At 44.8% G+C, this 26,803-nt stretch overlaps 1 protein-coding gene across 1 annotated transcript in view; it reads right to left on the reverse strand.

Moving 5' to 3' along the window:
• RNLS (renalase, FAD dependent amine oxidase) overlaps positions 1 to 26,803 on the reverse strand; it is a 142,128-nt gene that overhangs the window by 109,712 nt on the left and 5,613 nt on the right. Inside the window, exon 4 of the mRNA XM_074959027.1 lies at positions 26,013 to 26,171. Within this exon, the coding sequence (XP_074815128.1) occupies positions 26,013 to 26,171 (159 nt within the window). The remainder of the gene's footprint in view (positions 1 to 26,012; positions 26,172 to 26,803) is intronic.

The following is a 26,803-nucleotide window of genomic DNA, read 5'->3' on the forward strand; positions in this document are numbered from 1 at the left end:
ACCATTCCTTAATTTGAAGTAGCTGAATGGATTTTGATCAAATTTTCCAAAAATGCTCCCCTCTCTGCCGAGATTAAAACATTGCAAATTTGAGACCAAAGTGTGCTAACTTCCTGAAAATATCTATTTTCTCTCCTATGCTTTATGGAAATGCTCACCATATATTAGTCTTGTGATAAGATAGCCAGACACTTTTATTTAATGAAAACCCAGAGAGTTTTTTAAAATTTTGCTTTGCTTTTTTTCTATGAGCAGGAGGATATACTATAATATGCAGGTTTCAGAGTACTATGAGTAATATGCAGTAAAGCTTGATTGAGTCACATGCTTGAGAACTGATGGACAAATCTTTAACTAAAGCTTCACAAACAGAACTGCAACTAATTATAACACAACTGTTGAGACCAGATTGCTGTCATTTGTGCAATTAGGTTGATCCAATTTGCTAATCAGACCAGGTAGTCAGCCGCTGTAACATGGAAAGTGACATTTTGCGGGGAGGACTCAGGGAATGGTATTGACTCATCTTTCCATAGTGAGATCCTGTAGCCTCTCTTGCGTAAGAAGATTTACTATATTGTGTTCCAATTATAAATCCTTGTACCTAATATTAACTATTTTTTAAAATTTCAGAAAAATCTTTGTTGTTTTTAGGGATAGTATTCATTATAAAATTTACTATTGTACAAAACAATTTTCTCTAGTTTGGTCGAATAATTGCAACTCCATTTGCAACCTTCTTATCAGTCACAGGATGAAGCACTGATAATGGATATTTAAATTACAATTAAAGGACTTCAGACTAATAATGCTCTGAGAGGTCTTACAGCTGACTTTATATTAAAGCTCATAAACAGTATTTCATTTTTTAACGAAACTGTGTAGTAAGCTTGTACATTATGAATGTGAGATCTTACCTCCAAGTGTGCTGCTTCAGAAAAGTACATTTATTACACACACAAAAATCCCAATCCCCCCAAAACCTCTTGAACAGTAGCAGTTATTGCCTGTTTTAGCTGGTCTCACGGTTAGTAGCCCTGGATCAGAGTTCATTGGGGTAGATATTCTATGGGCATTATCAAGGGACTTTTAAAGATGATTCACCATATTAGAAGGCTACTGGGAGTATGGTTGGGGGAACTGACTTTTTCACTTCACATGGAGAATTGAAAATCTCCAAAACGTAAATTTATTTGAGGTTAGAAAAACCTGTTACCTGGATACTCATGTTATTGAGGCAGACTCAACTCATTTGTAAAACATTAATAATTGTAACCAAGTGTGTCACTCTTCTTCTTATAATGAAGCATCCAAAACTGAAAGCAATATGCTCGGTGTATCCCAATTCACGTATGACCACCATTCTCTGGGATACAACATTTCTGTAATTTGTAGTGACCTTTTATGCTGCCTTATCCCCTTGCAAACTCATGTCAAATTTGCTTTCCATTATCTTGATTAATTTTAAACATTTTAATATAAAAAGCCATGGACAGTGCAGCATGTTTGCAAATACTGAAGGACTCTACCTTCCTGTTTTAGCATTACAGTGTCTGTCTAGCTATGTAATTTTTTATGTGCCCACATATCACCATACCATCTGGTAGCACTGGAACAGGTGTTGCAGAGCATATCCTCAGACCCATTCTTTATGAGAGTTATTCCTGTATTTTAATAAGATTAACATCCCACATACGTGTGGAAGTTACGATACTGAGTGAAACCCTGACCCTACTGAAGTCAACAGGAGTTTTGCATTTGACATCAACAGAGCCAGGATTTCACTGTAGGTCTAAAGCAAAATTTGCCTTCTTTCTTTACCTCAAATTCCCTTTCTTAGTTTACAGATTATTCTCAGGAAGTGGATAGTGATGAAAGATGAGCTTTACAAGGACAAACTTCAGTTACAACAGTGTGAATAGTTAACCCCTTTTTAATGATGGATATAAAATCTTAACCAAGAACTGTTTGAGTTACAGGTCCAGTTTAACATATACATGCCATATAAAATAAAATTGTTGACCCTTGCCTGATACTGATGGTAAAATCTTCAAAAGTAATTGATCAGAGTTAATAGTTTGTGAATCTGGATCAGCTTTTTAAAGCAGGTTTTCAAATGTATCCTTTTAAAAGCAACAGAATTAATGCGATTTTGCCATAGGAATGAAGTTAAGCTTGCATTTTATTTCAGCCTAAGTGTAAAAAAAAAAAATTAAAAAAATCCCACAACTCATCCTATGGTCAACTGCACATACTTCAGCTGTGTGGGGAAAAACATCTTTTTTCAAAGAAGTTTTACAATTCTTCAGCAAAAAGGTATTACATAAAATTAGGTAAGACGGATTTTATCAGTGGGGGACGGGGTGTAGAGATGAGGCTAAAATGTAGATTGTTGCTATTTTTGAGGTCAGACATTAAGGTATTTCTGCATCCAGAAGCTGAAAGGTCACGTTTAGCATCAATACATGATCTAGAAGTTACTGAAAAACAAACACCCACCACTGCTTTCAAGCCTTCTAGGCTATATGGAAAGCATATTACTCACTAAACATTTGTCCCAGGAGGGAGCAAATTTCAGAATTATTCAGCGTCTTTAAATTTTTTGGAAAGGTACACATGTTAAATCCAATGTTAAGACTCTAAGGCCCATCTCCATCAAGCAAAACCTGATGTACAGAAAAAGATTGTTTGCTTTTGGAAGGAAAAGGGGAAACAGACTTCTGGAATAATGGAAATGTATCTGTTTACTAGTGAGACAAGCAAAACTGAAAGCATTTATTTGGTATGCTTTGCTCTATTGAGGCTAATATTTCTATGTTTAAATACTATATTTTAATACAGATATTGTCTGCCAATAAATTATCTTCTACATCACCTGAAAAAATGGGACCCAAGCTTAACAGGCTGAACACAGTTCTCTGTTATGAGAGGGCCTCTCTTTGCTATTCCAACAGCACAAAGGGGCTTTAAAACAGATGGATCTGGTCAGCTGGGAGTTATCCTACATAGAGGGCATCCCCAGGTCATGGAGAAACTCTGTCCCACCAACCCTCACAGCACTTAATGTAGGGAGTGTGGCTGGAGCATGTCTATGCTCCAGCAACTCTGGGTTGCCAAAATGGCCCCAAGCAAGATGTGCTTGTCTACACAGAAAAGCTGCACCATGTTAATGCCAGATGTGATTTTTAAACTGCTTTAGTTAAACTGGTATAAAAATCGGTGTGGACTTGTTTGGGTAGCTTATTATTTATTATTATTAAATAAATATACTGTTGTGTATTTCTGTTAGAAAAGGCAAGGTGAAAGAAATGTGCCTTGCACTTGGAGCAGAAAGTGGTGAGGTTTGTGATGGTCCGTAGTTCCTGGGGGAGTTCATTCCACAGTCTCGGACCACACCTGGAGAAGGTTCTGTCTCCTGCACTGATGAACTTCACTCCTATCATTGAGAATTCCTTCATGCTAAAGGAGCTTAGTTGTTGACCATGGTCTTTGTCCTGGAGCTTTAGACGGTCTTTTAGGTATCCTGGACCCAGGTCCTGGAGTGCTTTGAAGTTAGTTCAAAATTGTATTGGAGGCCAGTGTAGACAGCAGAGGATAGGTGTGATGTGCTCACGGCAGCCTGTGTTGCTCAGTAGATGTGCTGCTGCAGCATTTTATACTAGCTGGAGTTACCTGAATGCAGAAAATGTCTTGCTCAGGTATATCACATTGCAACAATCCAGTTGAGAAGCAATGAAGGCATGAATAACTGAGGACAGGTCTTCGTCCAAGAGGATGGGATGAAGTCCTCTAGCCAACCGGAGATGGCAGAAAGCATTACTTGTGGCCATTGCAATGTGAGAGCTCAGCATCAGTGAGGAATCCAAAAGTACTCCTAGAGTGAGGACTGCAAGAGTATGGACTGCATTAGCTAATTGTGGATATGAACCTTCAAGCAAAGGAGACTGCACCATGGCTGCAAACAGCTCAAAATACTTTCCTCTGCCCACCAGCATCACCTTGGGTTTGCTCAGATTCAATTCAGCCAGCTGTACTTCATCCATGATCTGATCTCATCCAAACACTGGGCTATCTTGGTAGTAGTGGTGCGGTCTGTAGGTAATGAAGGACAGGTAGAGCTCTGTTTGGCACTTGAATCTTGGCTGACCAGTTCACCTAGTGGTTGCATGTAGATGTTGAAAAGGACCAGAGAGAGAATTGATCCCTTTGAAACCCCCACAAATAAGCCTCTAGTCTTGTACTTGTCCATATAGCCAAATATGTACATGTGAGACACTATTATATTTTCCAGTTTTGTGTTTTATTTGTAATGTTTCAGTCTGGCCAAAAACTCTGTGAACTATCAGGACAGGGACTCTGTTTTTCAGTTGACAAGGGTAGGCAGTATTTGGAATCAGATCAAAATACAAACTGGACCCAATTTCCTGCATGTATCCTATTTTATTCTCCTGATATTTTGTATACATATACACTCGCATAGATGGCTTGATCCTCTAGCTCTTACTCATATAAAAAGTCCCATTGAAGTCAATGTGACTACTCATATGACTTTAACAGGACTTCTCACATGCTTAATTAATAGCTATAGGAGCAGGTCCAAAATAAGCATACTAGGTAAGCAGACATGTAAAAAAAAGATCCAGAAGGGTCAAACATAGTCTGCCAGCCAAATGTATCCTACTTGTTGTATGTATTGTCCTGTATGATTATGTTCCAATTATTCAGAATTTAAGTTATTAAACAACAAGCAGTAACTTTCTAGCCCTCATGGTGGTGAAGAAAACCAAATGTTAAACAAAGGTAACCTCTCTGAGAGAGCGTGAAACAATGACTCTGAGTTGTGAACTCCATTGCCCCCATTAACCTAATTTGCATGTCAGTTTTAAAGTTCACTTCAATGTCAACATTAAGTACTTCACTGCTGACCATTTTAGCAAATAGAACAGGGAAGGGGTGGGATTAGGAGTTGCTACAGCAAAGGAAATGCAGAGGGAAGAACAAAGGTGACACACACAAAGACAAAGAGGGGGAGAGAAACGGAGAAAGAAGGATGGGAAGTAAAAGACAGAAATACCAGTGTTCCTAAAGGAAGCCTATTTTCCCACTGAGCAATGCTGAATATGACAATTAAGTACTCAGCAAATAATAAAGAATATAGCATCTCTAAAATATTCATTACATAACAACCTTTTAATTATTACCAAGAGCCACATTCTGTTAATCCTGATCTTCATGCAAAACTCCCTTTGACATTACTAGGGGTCTTGCTCTGTATTGAGACATATCTATATTTATACCCTGGCCTACCAACCACACTTAAAATTGGAATTTGGCCCTCTCTGAATGTTTGTCCCCCCTATTAGAGTCTACGAGTGTTCTGGTGACATCAGTTCATGTGGTTTATTCTCAAAACATCAAACATTTATTATTAGAATGCTTCCATCTGAAATAAGAAAAGGAGTACTTGTGGCACCTTAGAGACTAACCAATTTATTTGAGCATAAGCTTTCGTGAGCTACAGCTCACTTCATCGGATGCATACTGTGGAAACTGCAGAAGACATTATATACACAGAGACCATGAAACAATACCTCCTCCCACCCCACTCTCCTGCTGGTATCAGATGCATACTGTGGAAACTGCAGAAGACATTATATACACAGAGACCATGAAACAATACCTCCTCCCACCCCACTCTCCTGCTGGTACCAGGTATTGTTTCATGGTCTCTGTGTATATAATGTCTTCTGCAGTTTCCACAGTATGCATCCGATGAAGTGAGCTGTAGCTCACGAAAGCTTATGCTCAAATAAATTGGTTAGTCTCTAAGGTGCCACAAGTACTCCTTTTCTTTTTGCGAATACAGACTAACATGGCTGTTACTCTGAAATCCATCTGAAATGTTAATTTACACTTCATGTTTTGAAAATGCCATATTGTTATCAACAATTTGTCACATTAAAGCTAATAACCTTTAAATATTTGCATGTAGTTTTAAAAGAGCACAAACAATAAGTCATACGGTATTATATCATAACACTAAGCACATGACAACCAGCTGAAACTACAGTATTGTCCCTGTCTACAGTACACTTTTCAGTCATGTTATGTAATGTGACTGAACCTAATTGTTCACTTAAGTTTGGACAAGCCCTGCTGTGCCTTCCTGGAATAGGATCAAATTTAAACATTCTATCTTTCTATAAAAATATATGCAATAATGTTAGACAAAGACTTGGGGAATGGTGAAAAGACATGACCTTTGCTCTCATGATTTATATTGCCACGTCTCCTTGCTGAATTATACTAATTATATTCATATAGCACATGAAAAATCGATATGTAAGGGGAAATAAAAAATTTTTAAAAATCTGTTACTAGATTACTCAATTCAAAAGTGTAACTTCTGACTTGGACCAAAATGATTTCTTTAATATTTTAATAAATGAAACTTACCCTAATTTGTTGCATTAATCATTTACTAAATGTTTCAGATTTACAATGTAAAAACTGCTTATTCTCTAGAACAGACTTGAAAGACAAAAACTTATTAAATTTGTAAATACAAAAAAGAAGAAGATTAGTTGCTTAATAATCCCACTCACAAATGTATATTCATACCTATAATTCTTCAAAAATTATTGATTTCAATAGAGATTCCTGCTGCTTTAGCATCTCTAAAATATTCATTACATAATGTATGTTTTGTAGAGTTGAATCCTTTAATTTACAATTCCTGCTTTGATTTTTATTTTTCTGCACTTACGAGAGACCTTGTAAAATCAGAAAGGTGCCATTTATTTTCTTTATACTGTTCTGCAATTTCAGGAATTGCTAATGAAAGATACGAAGCACAAACACAACCACTGGCTACAGTTAAAATCTATACACAAACCTAGTTGAAATTGTTTTAGGCCTACAGATTTAGCTGTCCCGAAGATTATTTAACCACTGCCACCTACTGTTTTTTTAAAGATGTTGCAACAAACTAAACAGAATTTCCTAATTTGCCACAAGACAATTCCGGTACTGAATTCAAAATACTTCCAGGTTCAGAAAGCTTCTAACCCGTCAAGTGCCAAAGGCTTTTCAATGAAAAAAATAGGAGTCTAGTTTTATTCACTTTTTTGGTAACTCCACTCTAGCTGCAAGGAAACACTGTATTCATACAATTTATTTGTGAATACCAGCTAATACCGAAGGATAATTTCAAAAGAAATCAGTATAATTGGTTACATAAGAACTGCTTTTCCGTTCACACTTTTAAAAATTAAATTGAGATCAACATCTTATGGGATCCATTACCATTGATTACTCCTTTTTCCTCAGCTACTACAACAAAACACAACTGCTTAGACTTATTTGTGGTTGGGGTGGGAATGAAGTACAGAAGTTCAGCTACGTACCCTTCTGTACCCTCTCCTTCTGGACTCTTCAAGGAAGAAAAGATGACAAAAATGCCTCACCTAAAGGATACAGCTAAATGGAAATACTGCGAATTGACTAGAATGACCTTTGAAGCATGCCCCAAAAGAAGAGCAACTCTGCAGCAGACAGCCGTAACACCAACCATCTCAAATAATAGTTCTGGAATGGAAGCCAAGAAGCAGCTAATTTACGGCCATCTCCTTCCTTTGCAACACCCCGTCGCCTCCAAATGCACACAAAGGTGTCTAAATTCTCAGTTTAGTCTATCCCTGGAATTGTTATTAAATATCAACGGAGAGGGCAGAGGCCAGAAAGAGAGAATATGTCCCAATGTAATAGAGGTCTTACAGTTTTTTAGCGTGGTTCATCAGTTCACTTTGTTAAGCTTCAAGTTTTTCAGATGAAAACCTTTGCCCAGGCAAATTAAACTTAGTTTTTCCAAATGTCTCTCACTGTTATATAGTCTGATGTTTCACCTAAAAATTTGGTAAGTAAATGTACATTGTTTTAAAACAAAGAGCTTCAAACTGGCCAACTGACAGACACCTCACTTCTGTTAGCGGGGTGTAAATAAACAAATGGGTCAGCCCATAAAAGAGAAGTCCCTGGCCCTTTTCTAATTGATAAGCCTGATTTTGTTAATCTGTCAAAGTTGCAAATTAAACTCTAAAATTACCTGTAAGGAAACAGTTAGGCTTCTTAAAGTTAGGCTTTTTAATGGATATTTAGGCACTTAAATTAAAGCTGCCTGATTAACAGAAGTCCTGAGCACCCACAAACCCTAATGAAGTTACTGGGAGCAGCAGGTTTTAAGTCATGTTGAATAAAATGGGGCCACTTTTATTCAGGTACCTAAACATAGATGTTGGAGCCTCAGAGAAACAACTCTATAAACGTTCGGTCAAATTTTCCAATTAGTCTGTTTTTTAGAAAAACATGCTATATGTTTAGTGGTTTTCAGTCATAAGTAATATGGAATAAGGAATTAAAGTACAATATTCAGGCAGTTAACTATTCTAAGCTGGGGAAAAAGTACAGTAAGAACAGAGCATTTCCATATTAAAGGAGACAGAAGGAACAAGTCAGATTAGTTCTGAAGGGAAAAGACTTGTCAGACACATCTGATTAGCAATTTGCTGCATTCAAGATCAATGAACACTTTAATAGATTCTTAACTTTTGATGTAAACACTGGCACACACTAACCGATCTAAACCTCTGAGGTCTCTAGCACCACATTCGTTTCACAATCCTCACCTACAGGTTTGTACAAACAATATCTTATCAAAAGCCATTCAGTAGGTGATAGCGACAAACACGTTTAAACACGGTTGAGTCTAGCATAATTTACACAGTTGGCATGGATAGGAATGCTTGCAGCAATGCTAGAGACTCACTGTTTGTGAGCAAAGGTTCTCAGAACAAAATTCTGGTTCATTCTGGCCAAGAAAGGAAAACCATTACTAGCAGTGCGGGGAGGACCTAACTGAGGACCTCTAGGCCAGAGTGACAGCAGAGAGGGAGAACACAGCACCTGGTGAAAGGGCAGCAACTGGGCAGTCAGTCTAGAGCCATATATATTTTAATTTCATTAAGAATTTGTCAAAAGATGGATGATGATACATCAGAAGGCAAAGGAATGTATTGCTGAATGTGGGGGCTAACAGCATGATTAGGGCTCTCTGTGGATTTGAGGACAGGTGACTTATCTCCCTTTAATGTCACCTCCCCTTCCCTCATTGCAGTTATCACACATTTCTTCTTTAAGTAGCTCTATATTTATCATGGTAACAATAAAAAGAAAAGGAGGACTTGTGGCACCTTAGAGACTAACAAATTTATTTGAACATAAGCTTTTGTGAGCTACAGCTCACTTCATCGGAAGTTTTCAGTGGAAAATACTGAAAATTTTCCACTGAATGCATCCGATGAAGTGAGCTGTAGCTCACGAAAGCTTATGCTCAAATAAATGTGTTAGTCTCTAAGGTGTCACAAGTCCTCCTGTTCTTTTTGCGGATACAGACTAACACAGCTGCTACTCTGAAACCATGGTAACAATGTTACAATGCCACGGAGCCTTCTCTTTGTCTCTTGGCTTCAGTTTCTGAATTGTAGTGTATCAAAGTCCTGCGATGTGAGCAATTAAACTAAGGGCATCTCAAGCTTTAGTTCTAAACCATTCCTTTTCTTCAAAATATCCTGCCTCGCACTTACACAATTATACAACTTAAATCCACTAAAACAAAAAGCTTCACTGAAACCGGTTAAGGCTTGGGTACATAAATCACCAGCATAAATATCTCAGCAACACAGTAGGTACATCCTAAGCTCTTCTCTTGCAATTCACAACTATGATTTCACCTCCTCTGTTACCTCTTCCACAGCCACTGCTGACACACACATGCCTCCACTCCAAACAAAACATGCAATCTCAGTTCTAATAACAGATACTTAGCCCTGGTCTACACTACGAGTTTATGTCGAATTTAGCAGCATTAGGTCGATTTAACCCTGCACCCGTCCACATGACCAAGCCTGTTTTGTCAATTTAAAGGGCTCTTAAAATAGATTTCTGTACTCCTCCCCGGCCAGGGGAGTAGCGCTAAAGTCGACCTCGCTGGGTCGAATTTAGGGTAGTGTGGACGCAATTCGATGGTATTGGCCTCCGGGAGCTATCCCAGAGTGCTCCATTGTGACTGCTCTGGACAGCACTCTCAACTCAGATGCACTGGCCAGGTAGACAAGAAAAGCCCTTTTGAATTTCATTTCCTGTTTGGCCAGCGTGGCGAGCTGATCAGCACAAGTGACCATGGAGTCCCAGAATCGCAAAAGAGCTCCAGCATGGACCGAACGGGAGGCACTGGATCTGATCGCTGTATGGGGAGAAGAATCCGTGCAGGCAGAACTCCGATCAAAAAGACGAAATGCCAGTATATTTGCCAAAATCTCCAAGGGCATGATGGACAGAGGCAACAACAGGGATACACAGCAGTGCCGCGTGAAAGTTAAGGAGCTGAGGCAAGCCTACCAAAAAACAAAGGATGCAAACGGTCGCTGTGGGTCAGACCCCATACATGCTGCTTCTATGATGAGCTGCATGCAATTCTAGGGGGGGACCCTACCACTTCCTCACCACTGTCTGTGGACACCTGCAAGGGGGGAGTCCTCACGTAACAGGGATGAGGATTTTGTGGATGAGGAAGATGAGGAGGAGGTGGTTGAGGATAGCACACAGCAGGCAAGCGGAGAATTCCTTCTCCCCAGCAGCCAGGAACTGTTCATCACCCTGGAGCTGATACCCTCCCAAGGCGAGCTCCTGGATCATGAAGCCGGAGAAGGCACTTCTGGTGAGTGCACCTTTGTAAATATAATACAGGGTTTAAAAGCAAGCGTATTTAATGATTAATTTGCCCTGAAACTTGGGATGCATTTGCGGCCAGTATAGCTACTGGAAAAGTCTGTTAACGTGTCTGGGGATGGAGCTGAAATCCTCCAGGGACATCTCCATGAAGCTCTCCTGGTACAGGTACTCTCTTTGTTAACCTCTGGAGAGTGATATCATTCATGATCACCTGGTTGAAATATGGGAAATTTGTTTAAGGGGACATTCAGAGGTGCCCGTTCCTGCTGAGCTATTTGCCTTTGGCTGAAAAGAAATCATCCCCACTGTTAGCCACGCGGTGGGGGGAGGCCCTTTCATGCTGAGTTGTTCGTGTTTGGCTGACAGGGATCTTCCCTGATACTAGCCATGCAGTGGGGGGGCGGGGGGAAGCGATCATCCCAGAGAACTGTGGGGGAGGGGGAGGTTGGGTTGTGCTGCAGATTCACCCAAAAACACAGCCCCTCCTTTTAAATGGCCAACCCAACGGGCTTTGCTTGGTATGGGAATGGAGGGTACTGCTGTTTGAAACAGTTCCCACATGTTATGAAGGCTGAAGAAGCCGAAACCTTTGCCTTACCATGGCTGCCTGCAAGCCAAATTCTGTTGCCCAGCCGAGCGTGTGATGTCTCACACCAAACCAGGAGGCACTCAATATAAGAGGCAAAATGCGACCTTGTACCAAAAGCACATGTGCTATGTAATGTGAATCGCTTGATTCAGTGTGAAATAGTCTTTCCTTTGTTCTCTAAAATGTATCATTTAAATACTACTCTCCCTTTTTTCCCTCCCACAGCTGCTGTTTCTACGCTCCTCCTATCATCTCCGTCCCAGAGGCTAGCACAGATTAGAAGGCGAAAAAAAATGCACTCATGATGAAATGTTCTCAGAGCTCATGCAGTCCTCCCATACTGAAAGAACTCAGCAGAATGCGTGGAGGCAAACAATGGCAGAATCCAGGAAAGTGTTAAATGAATGCATTGAGGGGAGGGAGGAGAGCGATGAGAGGAAGCAGGATGCAATGCTGAGGGGGAACAAACTGACATGCTCAGGTATCTGGTGGAGCTGCAGGAAAGGCAGCAGGAGCACAGACGGCCGGTGCAGCCCCTGTATAACCGCCTGCCCTCCTCCCCAAGTTCCATATCCTCCTCACCCAGATGTCCAAGAATGTGGGGACGGAGGCTACGGGCACCCAGCCACTCCACCCCAGAGGATTCCCCAAGCAACAGAAGGCTGGCATTCAATAAGTTTTGAAGTGCAGTGTGGCCTTGTCCTTCCCGCCTTCCCTCATCCACTACCCCACCCAGTACTTCCCTCCTCACCCACCCCTCCCGGACTACCTTGCGAGTTTTCCCCCTATTTGTGGGATGAATTAATAAAGAATGCATGATTTTGAAACAATAATGACTTTACTGCCTCTGAAACCAGTGATTGAAGGGGGGGAAGGTGATTGGCTTACAAGGAAGTAGAGGCAACCAAGGGGGCGGGTTTTCATCAAGGAGAAACAAACAGAACTGTCACACTGGAGCCTGGCCAGTCATGAAACTGGTTTTCAAAGCTTCTCTGATGCGCAGGGCGCCCAGTTGTGCTCTTCTAATCGCCCTGGTGTCTGGCTGTGTGTAATCGGCCATCAGGCAATTTGCCTCAACCTCCCACCCCACTATAAACGTCTCCCCCTTACTCTCACAGATATTGTGGAGCACACAGCAAGCAGAAATAACAAGGGGAATACTGGTTTCGCTGAGGTCTAACTTAGTCAGTAAACTGCGCCAGCGAGCTTTTAAACATCCAAATGCACATTCTACCACCATTCTGCACTTGCTCAGCCTATAGTTGAACTGCTCCTTAATACTGTCCAGAGTGCCTGTGTATGGCTTCATGAGCCAGGGCATTAAGGGGTAGGCTGGGTCCTCAAGGATAACTATAGGCATTTCAACATCCCCAACGGTAATTTTCTGGTCTGGGAAGTAAGTTCCTTCCTGCAGCTGTTCAAACAGACCAGAGTTCCTGAAGATGCGAGCGTCATGCATCTTTCCCGGCCATCCCATGTTGATGTCGGTGAAAAGTCTGTTGTGATCCACCAGTGCTTGCAGCACCATTGAAAAGTACCCCTTGCAGTTTACGTGCTGGCTGCCAAGGAGGTCCGGTCCCAAGATAGGGATATGCGTTCCATCTATCTCCCCACCACATTTAGGGAATCCCATTGCAGCAAAGCCACCCACTATGACCTGCATATTTCCCAGAGTCACTACCCTTGATAGCAGTAGCTCAGTGATTGCGTTGGCTACTTGGATCACAATAGCCCCCACAGTAGATCTGCCCACTCCAAATTGATTCCCGACTGACCGGTAGCTGTCTGATGTTGCAAGCTTCTGAAGGGCTATCGTCACTCGCTTCTCAACTGCGAGGGCTGCTCGCATCTTGGTATTCTTGCGCTTCAGGGCAGGGAAAAGCAAGTCACAAAGTTCCATGAAAGTGCCCTTACGCAAGCGAAAGTTTCGCAGCCACTGGGAATCGTCCCAGACCTGCAACACTATGCGGTCCCACCAATCTGTGCTTGTTTCCCGGGCCCAGAATCGGCATTCCACGGTAGGAACCTGCCCCATTACCACCATGATGTCCAAATTGCCAGGGCCCGTGCTTTGAGAGAAGTCTGTGTCCATGTCCTCATCATTATCATGATCACGCTATCGTCGCCTCCTCGCCTTCTTTTGCAGGTTCTGCACATACTGCAGGATAATGTGCGAGGTGTTTACAATGCTCACAACAGCAGCAATGAGCTGAGCGGGCTCCATGCTTGCCGTGGTATGTTGTCTGCAGGAAAGCAGAGTTGCAGCGGAAGCGGTGGATGACAACGAATGCCACGAGAATAGATATTTATACAGAACAACGAGAGGACCTGCGAGGTGGGTTCATGGCACCAGGAGAGCAGAGTTGCAGCGGAAGCGGTGGATGACGACAACAGTTAACAGTCCTACTGCACCGTCTGCTGACAGTAGTATGGCGTCTGCATGGAAAAAAGGTGCAAAACGATTCTCTGCCATTGCTTTCACGGAGGGAGGGTCAACTGATGAAATGTACCCAAAACCACCCGCGACAATGTTTTTGCCCCATCAGGCATTGGGAGCTCAACCCAGAATTCCAATGGGCAGCAGAGACTGCAGGAACTGTGAGATAGCTACCAACAGTGCAATGCTCCAAAAGTCGAGGCTAGCCACGGTACTGTGGATGCACTCCGCTGATTTAATGTGCTTAGTGGAGACACACACAATTGACTGTATAAAACTGCTTCCTAAAAATCGACTTCTATAAAATCGAACTAATTTCGTAGTGTAGACATACCCTTAGACTACAATGTCTTTGGGACAGTGACTGTCTTTTGTTCTGTTTGTACAGCACCTAGCACAATGGGGTACTGAGCTAGACTAGACTAGAGCTCCTAGGCACTACATTAATAGAAATGTACCATCTCTAGGTTTTGAGAGTAATTCACTAACCAGGAACACAGTTTTGTCAGGCCTTGATTAAGGGAATCATCCGCACAGCTGTGCAGGGAAACATGGGTAATTCAGCACAATGCCGCCACATATACCACCACAGCTGAACTAATTGTCATGGCCGGTGAAGCATTAGGTGGCCTCAAAGGAGACTGCTAACCTTGAGTGAGGTGGGCCTTCAGAAAGGTCCCCGTCTTCACTTCTGCCTCTCTCAAGGACATCTATAGCTGCACATTTACTCCTGCTGTAGTATAAGCATTGCAAGAGCAAACCAGCTGGCAGCTTCAGTTGATGGTGCTAGATTTTACTTTTCTTCAGCTACTCAGGCAGATTTGGTGCAGCCATAGCTGCCCTGACTAGGGTGACCAGATGTCCTGATTTTATAGGGACAGTCCGGATTTTTGGGTCTTTTTCTTATATTGTTGGATCATATTAAAGAAGTTCTGTATTAAAATCACAAATGAGTTTGATTCCCCACAGTTTAAATTCCAGGGTATTACTAATTAAGAGGTCTCTTGGTTTTTGGTACTGTTTCTCTCCCCCTCTGTGTGAAACTTGCAAGCGGCTAACTGTGTTAGTACAGATGATGTTGAAGTAAAAAGAAAACAGTACAGAGTTTAAGCATAGAAGTTTCTGGTTATCAGGGAATAAGGTACAGATTATCAAGGGGTGCAAAATTTGGTTTAGGAATGGGTGGCGTAAGGAATACATAATCTGCAATCTCCCCGATTGGGGGTAAAAGTTTAACGGGTCAAAGTACAGACATTGAGATATGGGGGTATGTTGTTCACATAATGGCTATGTTCAGGTGTGGAGTATAATGAGTGGATACGATGATGAGGATGGATTTACCCTCATTTGGTGGGATTTAATGGTCAGTGAGTTTATGGTTCCAGTTCATATGGTCCAATGGAAAAAGTCTCTCAGTCCCTTTCCCATAGTTGATGCATCATGAACGTACTGGCTCACATCTCCCGGTACTGTCGGTGGCCAGTGATGTGTTCAATGCAGATGTCCCTGGACCATCGGATGGTGTCCGAGACCATGAGGTGCCACATGAGCCGTGTGTAGCATCCACCGATCCCACAGGTCTACAGCACATGCTCGTCGCAGGGGTCCCAAGCGCCCAGGGCTCCGACGATCAGGGCATCCGTCTGCACCTCGTAGCCCTTCGCTCTAAGGATGTCGGCCGGGGGGGCGTATTTTTCCAGCTTACGAGCTCAGGCTTCGCGGAAGGCCAGGCTCCTGTTCTCAAAGGAGACTGTGACGTCAACGAGGATGATCTTTTTCTGGGCCTCGTCGGTGGCTACCATGTCAGGTCACAACTGGCTGTCAGTACCGGGGATGGCGCAGTTCACGGCGACCTCCCCCAGGCGCGGTGCGATGGCTTTCACCAGGCGGTTCTGGATCGTGTTGTGGCGCAGCTGCCAGGCTCTGGACAGGGTCTCGTTGAAGTCTCGAACACTTGTCTCGGTTCCCGTGGCAGACGTCACCGTTGAGCGGGACGCAGTTAAGCCGGGCACGGTGGATGAACCGCCAGTCGGTGAAACGGGTGAAGCCGCCTCCGGCGAGGAAGTGGTTGCTGGCATCCCACTTGCTGGTCAGTTCGAAGGCTTTACCCTGGTCCGGTTTACGCTTCAGGGTTTCCATGTACAGTGAGTGGATGGCCGCCTTCAGGGTCCTCTCCAGCATGCCCCTGGCGCTCGGGGTGATGGTGGCATTGTCGTCGGACCTGATCTGCGGCACCAGAACTCCCAGCTCCTGGTGCTCCTCGCACCACTCCCAGCGGCAGCCGATGCGCTTCCCCAGGCAACGCATGGCATTGCGAGCACGGGACCACAGTGAAGCGATGTCGCGCCCGTCCCGTCCGAATTCGCCATCCAGGGAACTGCTCAGGAAGGTGGCGGTGTCTTGGTTGGAGGGGGCTCTGCCGATCCACTTCTTTGTTGCGTCATGGAGGGCATTTGCCATGATGTTCCTTACCATGGAGTCAGGACACGTCAGTAGGCGGAAGGCATGGGTGATCACCGCGATGTCACACAGGTCGCCCATGCAAGGGACGTTGGCACCATCGTGCCTGTGAGCGATGTAGACCAGCTTGTTGCTGGCTCTCTGGGGAAGGAACAGCCACTTCTTCACCAGCTGCCGGATGATCTTGTCTGCCTTGTTGAGGGGTACCTTCACCACGGCGGATCCCCTTAGGACGAACGAGATGCAGGGGATCAGGAAAGTGTTCAGGGCGGTTATCTTCTGCCATGGTGCTAGCAGGGAGGCGTCGATCTTGGCGGCATCCTGCAAGATCTCCTGGATGGTGTCCTCGGGTGTCTGCCGGACACGGAAACCCGTCGGCATGCCGAGGTGCTGGTACGCCTGCCCCTCTGCCAGGTGGATGACGGACTTGCCCTGGATCTGGAACCCTGTCGTATGCACTGAGTCCCTTTTGCTGCCGTCGATGTGGAGAGTTGCGCACTTCTTTGCATTGAAGCGGAGCCCCATCCAATCGGCAGCTCAACTGCTGGCATCTAGCATACGTTGAAGGTTCTCTGGGTCGTCCGCGGTCAGGACCAGGTCATCCGAGTAAGCCAGGACGCTCACCCTCTCACGGTGGAGGTTGAAGTCATCTGTGCCATTGGAGATCGCTCGCAGCAACGGCTCCATGGCAAGGTTAAAGATGATGAGGCTGAGGGGACAGCCCTGCTTAACTCCACTCCGGATTGGGATCTCGGCGGTCTCCTCTTCGATGAGCGAATGGCGGTGCTGCATCCCTTGTACACCTCTCGGATTAAACGAAGGAAGTTCTCTGGCATCCCAAACTCCTGGAGCGTGGCAAAGATGTGGTGGTGGGGCATGAACCCAAAAGGCGTTAGCCAGGTCGAGCCACGCTACCGTGCACTGCCTCAGTGCCCTTCTGGCCATTTCGACGGTGGCTTGGAGGACAAAGTTGTGTTCATAGCAGCGCTCGCAGGACATGAAGCCTTTCTGGATGGCACTGATGGCTCCCCCACTCATCGACCACTCCGTGATCCTCGAAGCCAGGCAGCTGGCATAGAGCTTGTACATCATGGAGCAGAGGGAGATGGGCCTCCAGTTGCTGGGGTCATCCCGCTCACCCTTCTTGTACACCAGTACCATCATGGTCTTCTTCCAGGAGCTGGGAGTCCAGCAGAATCGCTTGCACTGGTTGAAGAGCATGGCGAGGACCAGGCAGCCGGGATCTTGCTTTTTCAAGGAGCTGTAGGGGATGCCGTCTTTCCCAGGAGCTGTGTTTTTTTGTTTTTGAGAGTCTGGCCATCACTTCCTTGGGCGTATCGTCAGTTTCCAGGACACCTGCTTCGTCGACACGGGGCAGGGGGCGGAGGCACTCTGGGTGCTACGCGTCATTCCAGGCTATGCGGTCGAATACATCCTTGAAGTAACTGTAGAGATTCTCAGATGGGATTGTGCAGTAGGGTGAGGGCTCGTCTAGGATCTCCCTCATGGCCTTGGAGTGGTTTGCCCAGTACAGCTTTTGGATCCTTGAAGCCACTGCTGGAACGTAGCGGCAGCTGGCGTCTCTACTTCTGGCTCCCCGGTGGTGGTGTTGTGGTTTGGAGCAGGCGTTCTGTGGGCAGGCGGGGCGTTCTCCTGGTTCGAACTTCTCCTGGGAGTGATTTCCACAGACAGGTCTTGGGTGAGCCTGTCTACGAGGAGGTCGAATTCGTCAAAGGAAGCTGCCGCTTGTAGCTCCTCGGTCCAGGCAGTCTGCCACGGAGTGGCAGCCCTCACCATCGGCTGCTGGCCCGCATGGTCCTCGACCTCATGTGGTGCAGGCTCAAAGCCTGCGTGGTTGGCCTGCCGTCTATCTCGTGGGTCAGGATTCCCTTCGGTTGGGTGCTGGGGCAGGATCTCTGGCGGGATGCTGGCGTTGCTAGTGGTTGGAGAGACGCGCTCTGGCTCGGGGGTTGCTGGGACACCGCTGGTCCTTCTATGAGTGGCTGCTCCCTGGGCGGTTGCTGCTGGAGCGTGAGATCTCCCATAGGCAGTGTCCCGCAGAATGGACTTGGGGGCCGTGCTGGGCTGTCTGGCGATGAAGGCCCGGTGCTTTGCTGTGGCTGCTGGGCTGGTTCCTCCAGTAACGTCTGGAGTTTGTAGGGCGATCTGGAGCATGGAGCTGGCTCCTCCGGTGGCTGGAGCTCGCAGGGTGGTCTGAGGCTTGGCACTGGCTCCTCTGGCTGCTGGAGCTCATAGGGTGGTCTGAGGTGTGGCTCTGGCTCCTCTGGCGGTTGGAGTTTACAGGGCGGTCTGAGGGGTGGCGCTGGCTCGTCCGGCGACAAGATCTCGAGCAGCTATGCATGGTGGGGCGCTGATCCTTCTGGGGATGGGGACGTGCTGGACAGGTGGCAAGGTAGCACTGAGTCATCTCAATATGGAGATTTGCTTGGCGACATGAGAGGGTGAGACGGGCCTCCTGCTGGTGAGGACCTGGGTGATGTTCCCAGAGGCAGCAGGTACCTTCTTGATCGCAGCATCCCTTTCCGCTGGCCTGGCGACGGGGGCAGGCTTCTTGACGGCAGCTTGCAAGACCACTTTTCTTTGTTGAGGCTCAGGAGCAGCGGGCCGGCGCGCAGCAGCAGGGCTGGGAGCCGGGGCAGGAGGCTGTGTGGTTCCCTTGGGGCATTTCCTGCAGGCGACTTGGTGCGTTTTGCATTGCTTCTGCGTCTCGAAGGGCAGGCTGTAGAGGGCACAGCTGAAGGCGACCCGCTTGCTGTGGCATCTCTTCAGGTGCCTGGTGACGCCACCGAGGAAGTGGAATCATAGAATATCGGGGTTGCAAGGGACCTCAGGAGGTCATCTAGTCCAACCCCCTGTTCAAAGCAGGACCAATCCCCAACTAAATCATCCCAGACAGGGCTTTGTCAAGCCTGACCTTAAAAACTTCTAAGGAAGGAGATTCCACCACCTCCCTAGGTAATGCATTTCAGTGTTTCACCACCCTCCTAGTGAAAAAGTTTTTCCTAATATCCAACCTAAACCTCCCCCACTGCAACTTGAGACCATTGTTCTTGTTCTGTCATCAGCTACCACTGAGAACAGTCTAGATCCATCCTCCTTAGAACACCCTTTCAGGTAGTTGAAAGCAGCTATCAAATCCCCCCTCCTTCTTCTCTTCCGCAGACTAAACAATCCCAGTTCCCTCAGCCTCTCCTCATAAGTCATGTGCTCCAGTCCCCTAATCATTTTTGTTGCCCTCCGCTGGACTCTTTCCAATTTTTCCACATCCTTCTTGTAGTGTGGGGCCCAAAACTGGACACAGTACTCCAGATGAGGCCTCACCAATGTTGAATAGAGGGGAACGATCACGTCCCTCGATCTGCTGGCAATGCCCCTACATACACATCCCAAAATGCCATTGGCCTTCTTGGCAACAAGGGCACACTGTTGACTCATATCCAGCTTCTTGTCCACTGTAACCCCTAAGTACTTTTCTGCCGAACTGCTGCTGAGCCATTCGGTCCCTAGTCTGTAGCGGTGCATGGGATTCTTCCGTCCTAAGTGCAAGACTCTGCACTTGTCCTTCTTGAACCTCATCAGATTTCTTTTGGCCCAAGCCTCTAATTTGTCTAGGTCCCTCTGTATCCTATCCCTACCCTCCAGTGTATCTACCTCGCCTCCCAGTTTAGTGTCATCTGCAAACTTGCTGAGGGTGCAATCCACACCATCCTCCAGATCATTTATGAAGATATTGAACAAAATGGGCCCCAGGACCGACCCTTGGGGCACTCCACTTGATACCGGCTGCCAACTAGACATGGAGCCATTGATCACTACCCGTTGAGCCCGACAATCTAGCCAACTTTCTATCCACCTTATAGTCCATTCATCCAGCCCATACTTCTTTAACTTGCTGGCAAGAATACTGTGGGAGACCATGTCAAAAGCTTTGCTAAAGTCAAGGAACAACACGTCCACCGCTTTCCCCTCATCCACGGAGCCAGTTATCTCATCATAGAAGGCAATTAGATTAGTCAGGCATGACTTGCCCTTGGTGAATCTATGCTGACTCTTCCTGATCACTTTCCTTTCCTCTAAGTGCTTCAGAATTGATTTCTTGAGGACCTGCTCCATGATTTTTCCAGGGACTGAGGTGAGGCTGACTGGCCTGTAGTTCCCAGGATCCTCCTTCTTCCCTTTTTTAAAGATGGGCACTACATTAGCCTTTTTCCAGTCGTCCGGGACTTCCCCCGATCACCATGAGTTTTCAAAGATAATGGCCAATGGCTCTGCAATCACATCCGCCAACTCCTTTAGCACTCTCGGATGCAGCACATCTGGCTCCATGGACTTGTGCTCGTCCAGCTTTTCTAAATAGTCCCAAACCACTTCTTTCTCCACAGAGGGCTGGTCACCTCCTCCCCATGCTGTGCTGCCCAGTGCAGTAGTCTGGGAGGCTGACCTTGTTCGTGAGAAGCTTCAGGGCGGAGAGCAGATGGGGCAGATGAGCACGTCCGCAGGGAGGGGGTACTGCAGGTAGATGGTGTCCTCATTACCTTGCAGAAGGGTGGTTCCAGCAGCATCAGCGGTATCGCCGTCTGGTTCATCCTGGTGTGGGCGCTTGGGTCGAAAGGTCTGGCTGGGCGGGCATCCGGCAAGGTCCTGGGGTCCCTCTGGGTGGTCTCTGGAGAGATGCTGGTCCCGTCTATGGAGATTCCTCTCTTGATGGTGTGCAGAGCAGCGAGAGCACCACCTGAGCAGCTGCGGGGGTGGGACGTGGTCGCCTCAGAACATCTTGCAGCTGCAGAGTGGGAGGGTTCTCCATTGCCAGCTGGTGTTGCTGGAAAGCGGGGGGGAGAGGGACTCTCCGGCAGCTGCTGTAAGGCAGGGGGGGCTGTCCCTCGGCGGCTGGTGCTGCTGGGGAGCGGGGGAGATGTTGTGATGGTTGTGATGTCCTGACAGGCTGGCCTCAGGATGCAGGATCTTACTGGAACAGCATCTCGGAGGGGGTCCTTCGAGCAGCCACCGTTCTTCCCCTTCGTGCTGCTGGTCTGCAATGTCCTGGAGGCACCTAGGATCTTCTTTGTAGTCACTGTCCAAGAGACCTTCTGTGGAGCAGCAGCAGTGGTGGTACACGGTGCAGCTGGGGATGTCTCAGGAGCAGAGAGAGGATTTCCTTCCAAAGTACCAGCAGCAGAATACATCTTCAAAGCAGCATCAATTTTTTCAAAAATGGCAGCAGGAGAATCCATCTTCAGAGCAGGTGTTGGAAGTGTTCATCAAAAGAGACTAAACTGATAAGAACAGACACTACACTTTGAAACTTGCAAGCGGCTAATTGTGTTAGTACATTCTAAGACAGAGTCTGTTCTCAAAGCAATTCTTTGTAACAACAACTACTCCCACAGAGAGAGACTCAAAGCAATACTCTGTAAAAACAGAAACAGCACCCAGAGACTCCCCACCCTTTTGTTGTATTCATCTTGCTTTGTTAACAATTGTGATTAAAATAGAGATAGAGGATGTATGTGGATGGATGCTTGGTGTGGATAATAACTGAATGATCAGGGAGGTGCCAGCCTAAGAATCCAGTGTCCATCAGCTGAAGAAGGTGTCAAGTGGAAATAACCAGAGGACCCCCGGAGGGCAGACTGGAATCCACCCAACAGCCTCAAGGATGGGAAAACCAAAGAACAAGATAACATCTGGCAGCACAGAGCTGTCAGGAGTGTGCCATCTGCTGACTGATTCAGCAACAGCATGATGAAGCAATTCCCACAGACTGGCATAGGAATAAATTCCTATAAAAATGGACTCTAGAAAGTGAGAACTTTGGGGTCTGATTCTGCAAACCAACTTCCAGGAGCATCAGATGAGCATCTGACAAGGCCCTGCTCCCTCCTCATGTCCAGGCCACCTGGCCAGTGGCTTGGCATGAGCAACTCTAAGGCTGGTAACTGTGATAACAACCTTGCAGAACCTGTGTGTGTGTGTGTGTGTGTGTATGAATGAATGTGTGAATAAATATGAAATTGAATGGAATGTTATAGCTATAACTAACTGCTTACTATGATTCTTTCTATAGTCACAATAATGTGGCATTTTGCCTTTTCCCCTTTAATAAGATCCTGCTGGTTTTTATTTTATTGGTATAACAATATAAGCTCCTATTACCCCCACTCCCTGTCCTGATTTTTTACACTTACTGTCTGGTCACTCAAGCCCTGACATTGGTTTGGCTCAACTGATTGCTGCAAGGACAAGTGCCTTCTTCTGCTGATTAGAGAGAAATCCACGGTCACGCTGAGGTCATTAAACATATTGTTGAAACCACCACAAACACACATTCACTTGTACTCAAAAAGCTGTGAACTGAACATTTGCAACTCATCCAACTAAGAGACACGAGTCTAGTGTCCTATCCAGTTGGGCGAGTCTACATAAATGATGTGTGTGTTAGTACAGAAAATAGACTTTGATTCTTTATTTGTATATTCTTTTACCAGCTATTCTGTCCATGTAAAATTGAATACCAACTCAATTTACTTTGAAAAACCATTTCAGCTCTAACCAGTAGATGGCAGTTATAGCTTATATGCTACTTAATGCCTATGAACCCTGGTTCATCACCCAGCACTCTTCAAACCCAATTTTAAACCAGCATTGGCTTGCATGCCCAGTCCTGATAAATATATACTAGCAATGTTCATGTTTATCTTACACCTCCTTTCTGCTCCCCTTATTTTTCACTCCACCTGAGATATTCCTTCAGTTAAAAGAAAAATAACTTGACTTATTGTGAAAACACTGTTTCCAAATACAGCCAGTAGTTTGACAGCAGAACTGTTTTTGGCCATACATCAATTCATCCACTACAGATGACTGACAATCTTCACACACACACTTTCCACTACTCTTTCTTCTTAATTACACAGCAAATACCATAACTGTTGGAGCACTCTCTTGGGAATGTTGGCCTCCCAACCAATTTACTCCAAATTTTTGATATCTCACCTTTTCTTTCTCTCGAGTCAAAGAGTCACTTCATTGTATTTCTCTATAGTGATATTATTATATAGACAAAGTCCTTCTTCCTCTCTCTGATCTATACCCCATTTCTAATCTACTCCAAATTATTAAAATATCACTGTACTCTTTTTAGCAAACGCCTAAAGTCCATGGCTAGGTTAGTGACTTGTCTTAGCCCGGTTTTTTGTTGTTGTTTTAACTACCATCAGTATAACTTTGTATTTAAAAAACCCACATTCAAACCTAAATATTCAAACAAAACAACTTTATTTAATAAAACAAGAGGTCTACATGTGGGCTACAAAAATTATTAGAAGCATGATGTTGTTTATGTTGACAATTAGAAGTGATCTCTTCCAAATGAGAGTTAAAGAGAACAGGATTATTTAGTATGGTAAAGGGGAATTATGTATGGTAAGAGGAATTATGAGAGAGTATATAAAGTCATGAATGGCAGAGGTGGTCACTGAGATGGGGTACACAGACCCCACACTGACTGAAAAGGGTTAATAGTGAGAGCCTGTGAGCCCAATCAGCCCCACCCCATTACACCTGTGTAAGGCATCAAGCCTGGAGGGAGGAGATAAAGAGGAAAGGCTCAGCTCAGTAAAATGTGACTGGTAGAGGGAATGCATTTCCTGAGTTAGGCTTGTGAAGGAAGGCCTGGCTAAGATCAATGCCTCTTTGGGGCAGCTGGGCGTGGTCTGGTCTGGTCTGGGACCTTTTGGTTATCATAACTAGTTTGGTTCCCCTTTTTGGGGATCTGAAGAAGAGACTAACAAGATAGGACTAGTAAAAAGCACCCCAAAGATATAGCAGAGGATCTGAACAAACAGACTTTATTTGCTTCATACAGGATCCCTGGGCTGGAACCCAGAGTAGAGGGTGGGCCTGAGTTCTCTAATGACACCCCCTAGGATGTGGTGTTAAGCTGCTGGAGCCAAGGGCTGTACGGTCCACAAATCCCAAAGTTTGTGCTAAAGTTCTGGTTCAATGCTGCCAGACTATTGGTGTGTTGGGCTTGGTTTACCCTGGAAGGGGTAGGATTAAAAGTGACCTGGCTGGAGGGCCAAGTCAAAGGAAGAGGCACTCCGTTACAGTATTGGAGTGGCTGTTGGCAGGGGGCACCAAAGAAGAGGCTGCTATGCCACCCGGCCACGAGAGACACTCCTATGGTGAGTAGACTCTTCCACAGTCACTAAAGCACTATTTGTCCCATAGCAAAGGAATGGCACTTGGAATTAGACTGGAATGAAAATATTTTCCTTTATCTCCAGTCATCAGACATGGACTCTGCTTTTGTTATTCTAGACATGGTGCTTATACTTGAGATTTTGTTCGCTCTTTCCTTATCTTCCCCTCCTCTTTGTTCATTAGGTTCGGTTACTGTGGATTAGCTTTATGTAGGGCTTGGAAACAGTCAGACTAGAGCTCATGCTAATATTCTCTGACAGGATATTCCACAGTAGAGCTGAGCAAATAGTTGATTTATTTGGGTTTGGTTTTGTTCTGTTTGCTTACTGAAACGCGTTTTTGGGGTTTTGAAAATGTTGAATTGATTTGACTTTTCTCATTTAGAAATGCATTTTTTTTTTTAAATGATCAGTTTCAACATTTCTGAAATTCTTGTTTTCAGTTTTTTTTCCTCAGCCAAAGCTATTCATTGAATTCAATACAAGAAACCAGCAAAAGGTTTCAGTGCATTGAAAAATGCTGCTTTTTTTTTTCCTTCAGGAAATTTACTATTTGCCAAATTTTTCTGCCCTGCTCTATTCCACAGCCTAGCAGTAGCTGCACCCTTTGCTTCTACTGTTTCACTCTGGACACAGGTAGCTTATGTCTCTGATATTCACTGTTTTGTAGGCAGCGAAAAGAGAGGCAGTCACTAAGGTAGTCTGGTCCCAGTCATCTATGTGCATTAAAGATCAGCATACGATAGTGCACAGGGAGTCAACTGAGGACTTAAAATATTTGGGCAGTATACCCTCAGTGGCTAGTCCTGGTCAATCAATAGGCCACCATTGGTTTTGACTTCACGTCTCTCAGGGTATGTCTACACTGTAATTAAACACCTGCGGCTGGCCGGTATCAGCTGAGTTGGGCTTGCAGGATCCAAACCAGAATGTCTACCCTGCAATGAAACAACCCTATAGCTGAGTCAGCTGACATGGGCCATCTGCGGTTGTTTAATTGCAGCATAAACTTTTCCTGAAACTGCAGATGTTACTAAAATTGTATTCATTGCTCACCCCAACAAGCTTCTCAGTTAGAAGGCTGCTTATTTACTCCTGTAACCAGAGGCCTTGAAGGAGGCAGTAAGCCAGTAAACAGCCACTTGGGGGACTGCTGAGGGACTATTTATATTTTGGAATCTAATAATCTCTTCTCCTCAACTGGGCCAAACAAAAAATTCTAGTTACTACAGATCTGTCCCAGTTTTTACTATGAATATAAAAATTACAGACCAGAATTCTCATTTTTTCCAAAAGAACAGATTTTCTCTTCCGAAAATTGGGTTTCAGTTAAGATATTGCCTGTAAAAACATAATCTGATGTTTATTGGACAATGCACCCCTACTTGATTTACAGCATCCACAAAATATTTCCTTATTTCTGCAAATGAGAACCGGTCACAAACTCAGAGGTTCTTTGCTATAGCATACTATAAATTATTATTCTGTGTTAAATACTTATTGTAGGAAGACTTACTGTTCACAATGTCACCTTGAAGTTGAAGAATCTGTGGAACAGGTATTGTGAGAACAACTATGTCAAACTGTTCTGGGGATCCTGTTTTCTTGCAGACCTCCCATTTCCCCCCTCTGAGGTAGATCTGTGTTACATGGTGTTCATAGAAGACATCTGCACCTGCTTCAAAAAAGAATAGTTTAATACATACAATTCTGTATCAGATATTAGAGAACATGCATAATATCAGAATAACTTCCACAAGTAATCAAAACTATGGTCCTGATCCTACAAACAGCTAAGCATGTGCTTAACTTTAAGCACCTAATCTGTCCCACTTCCATCAGTGGAACTACTCACATGATTAAAATACATGCCTAAGTGTTAGCAGGACTGGGGCGTAAAAACTTAATGAATTATGATCACAATTATAACAGATTTGCAACATCAACAGATGAAAAAAGTGTTAATGCTAATAACTATCTCAACATGGAGAGGTAGAACACACGCTAAATACTGTAACAAAACACTCAAATTCCACTGCTTTTCAAAGAAAAACAGCAATGCTGCTATGACAGTTTATATCAGCTTGGTTATCTGCTCCTTAGTCTTTTGTAAACAATTCTAAATATAGTACAGCTTTATATCACAAGTACATGTTGTGAAACTGTTTGTAACAGTTAATAAATCTTTCTTTTCAGCACCAGGCATTACAGTCAGTTGATAGATTCCCAGATCATCAGCTGAACACTGTTTAAACCAATACTATACATTAGTTTAAAAATTCCAAATTCTGGTCAGATGCAGTTACT

This window comes from Natator depressus, chromosome 7 (assembly GCF_965152275.1).
Source record: "Natator depressus isolate rNatDep1 chromosome 7, rNatDep2.hap1, whole genome shotgun sequence".
Classification (NCBI taxonomy): domain Eukaryota; kingdom Metazoa; phylum Chordata; order Testudines; family Cheloniidae; genus Natator; species Natator depressus.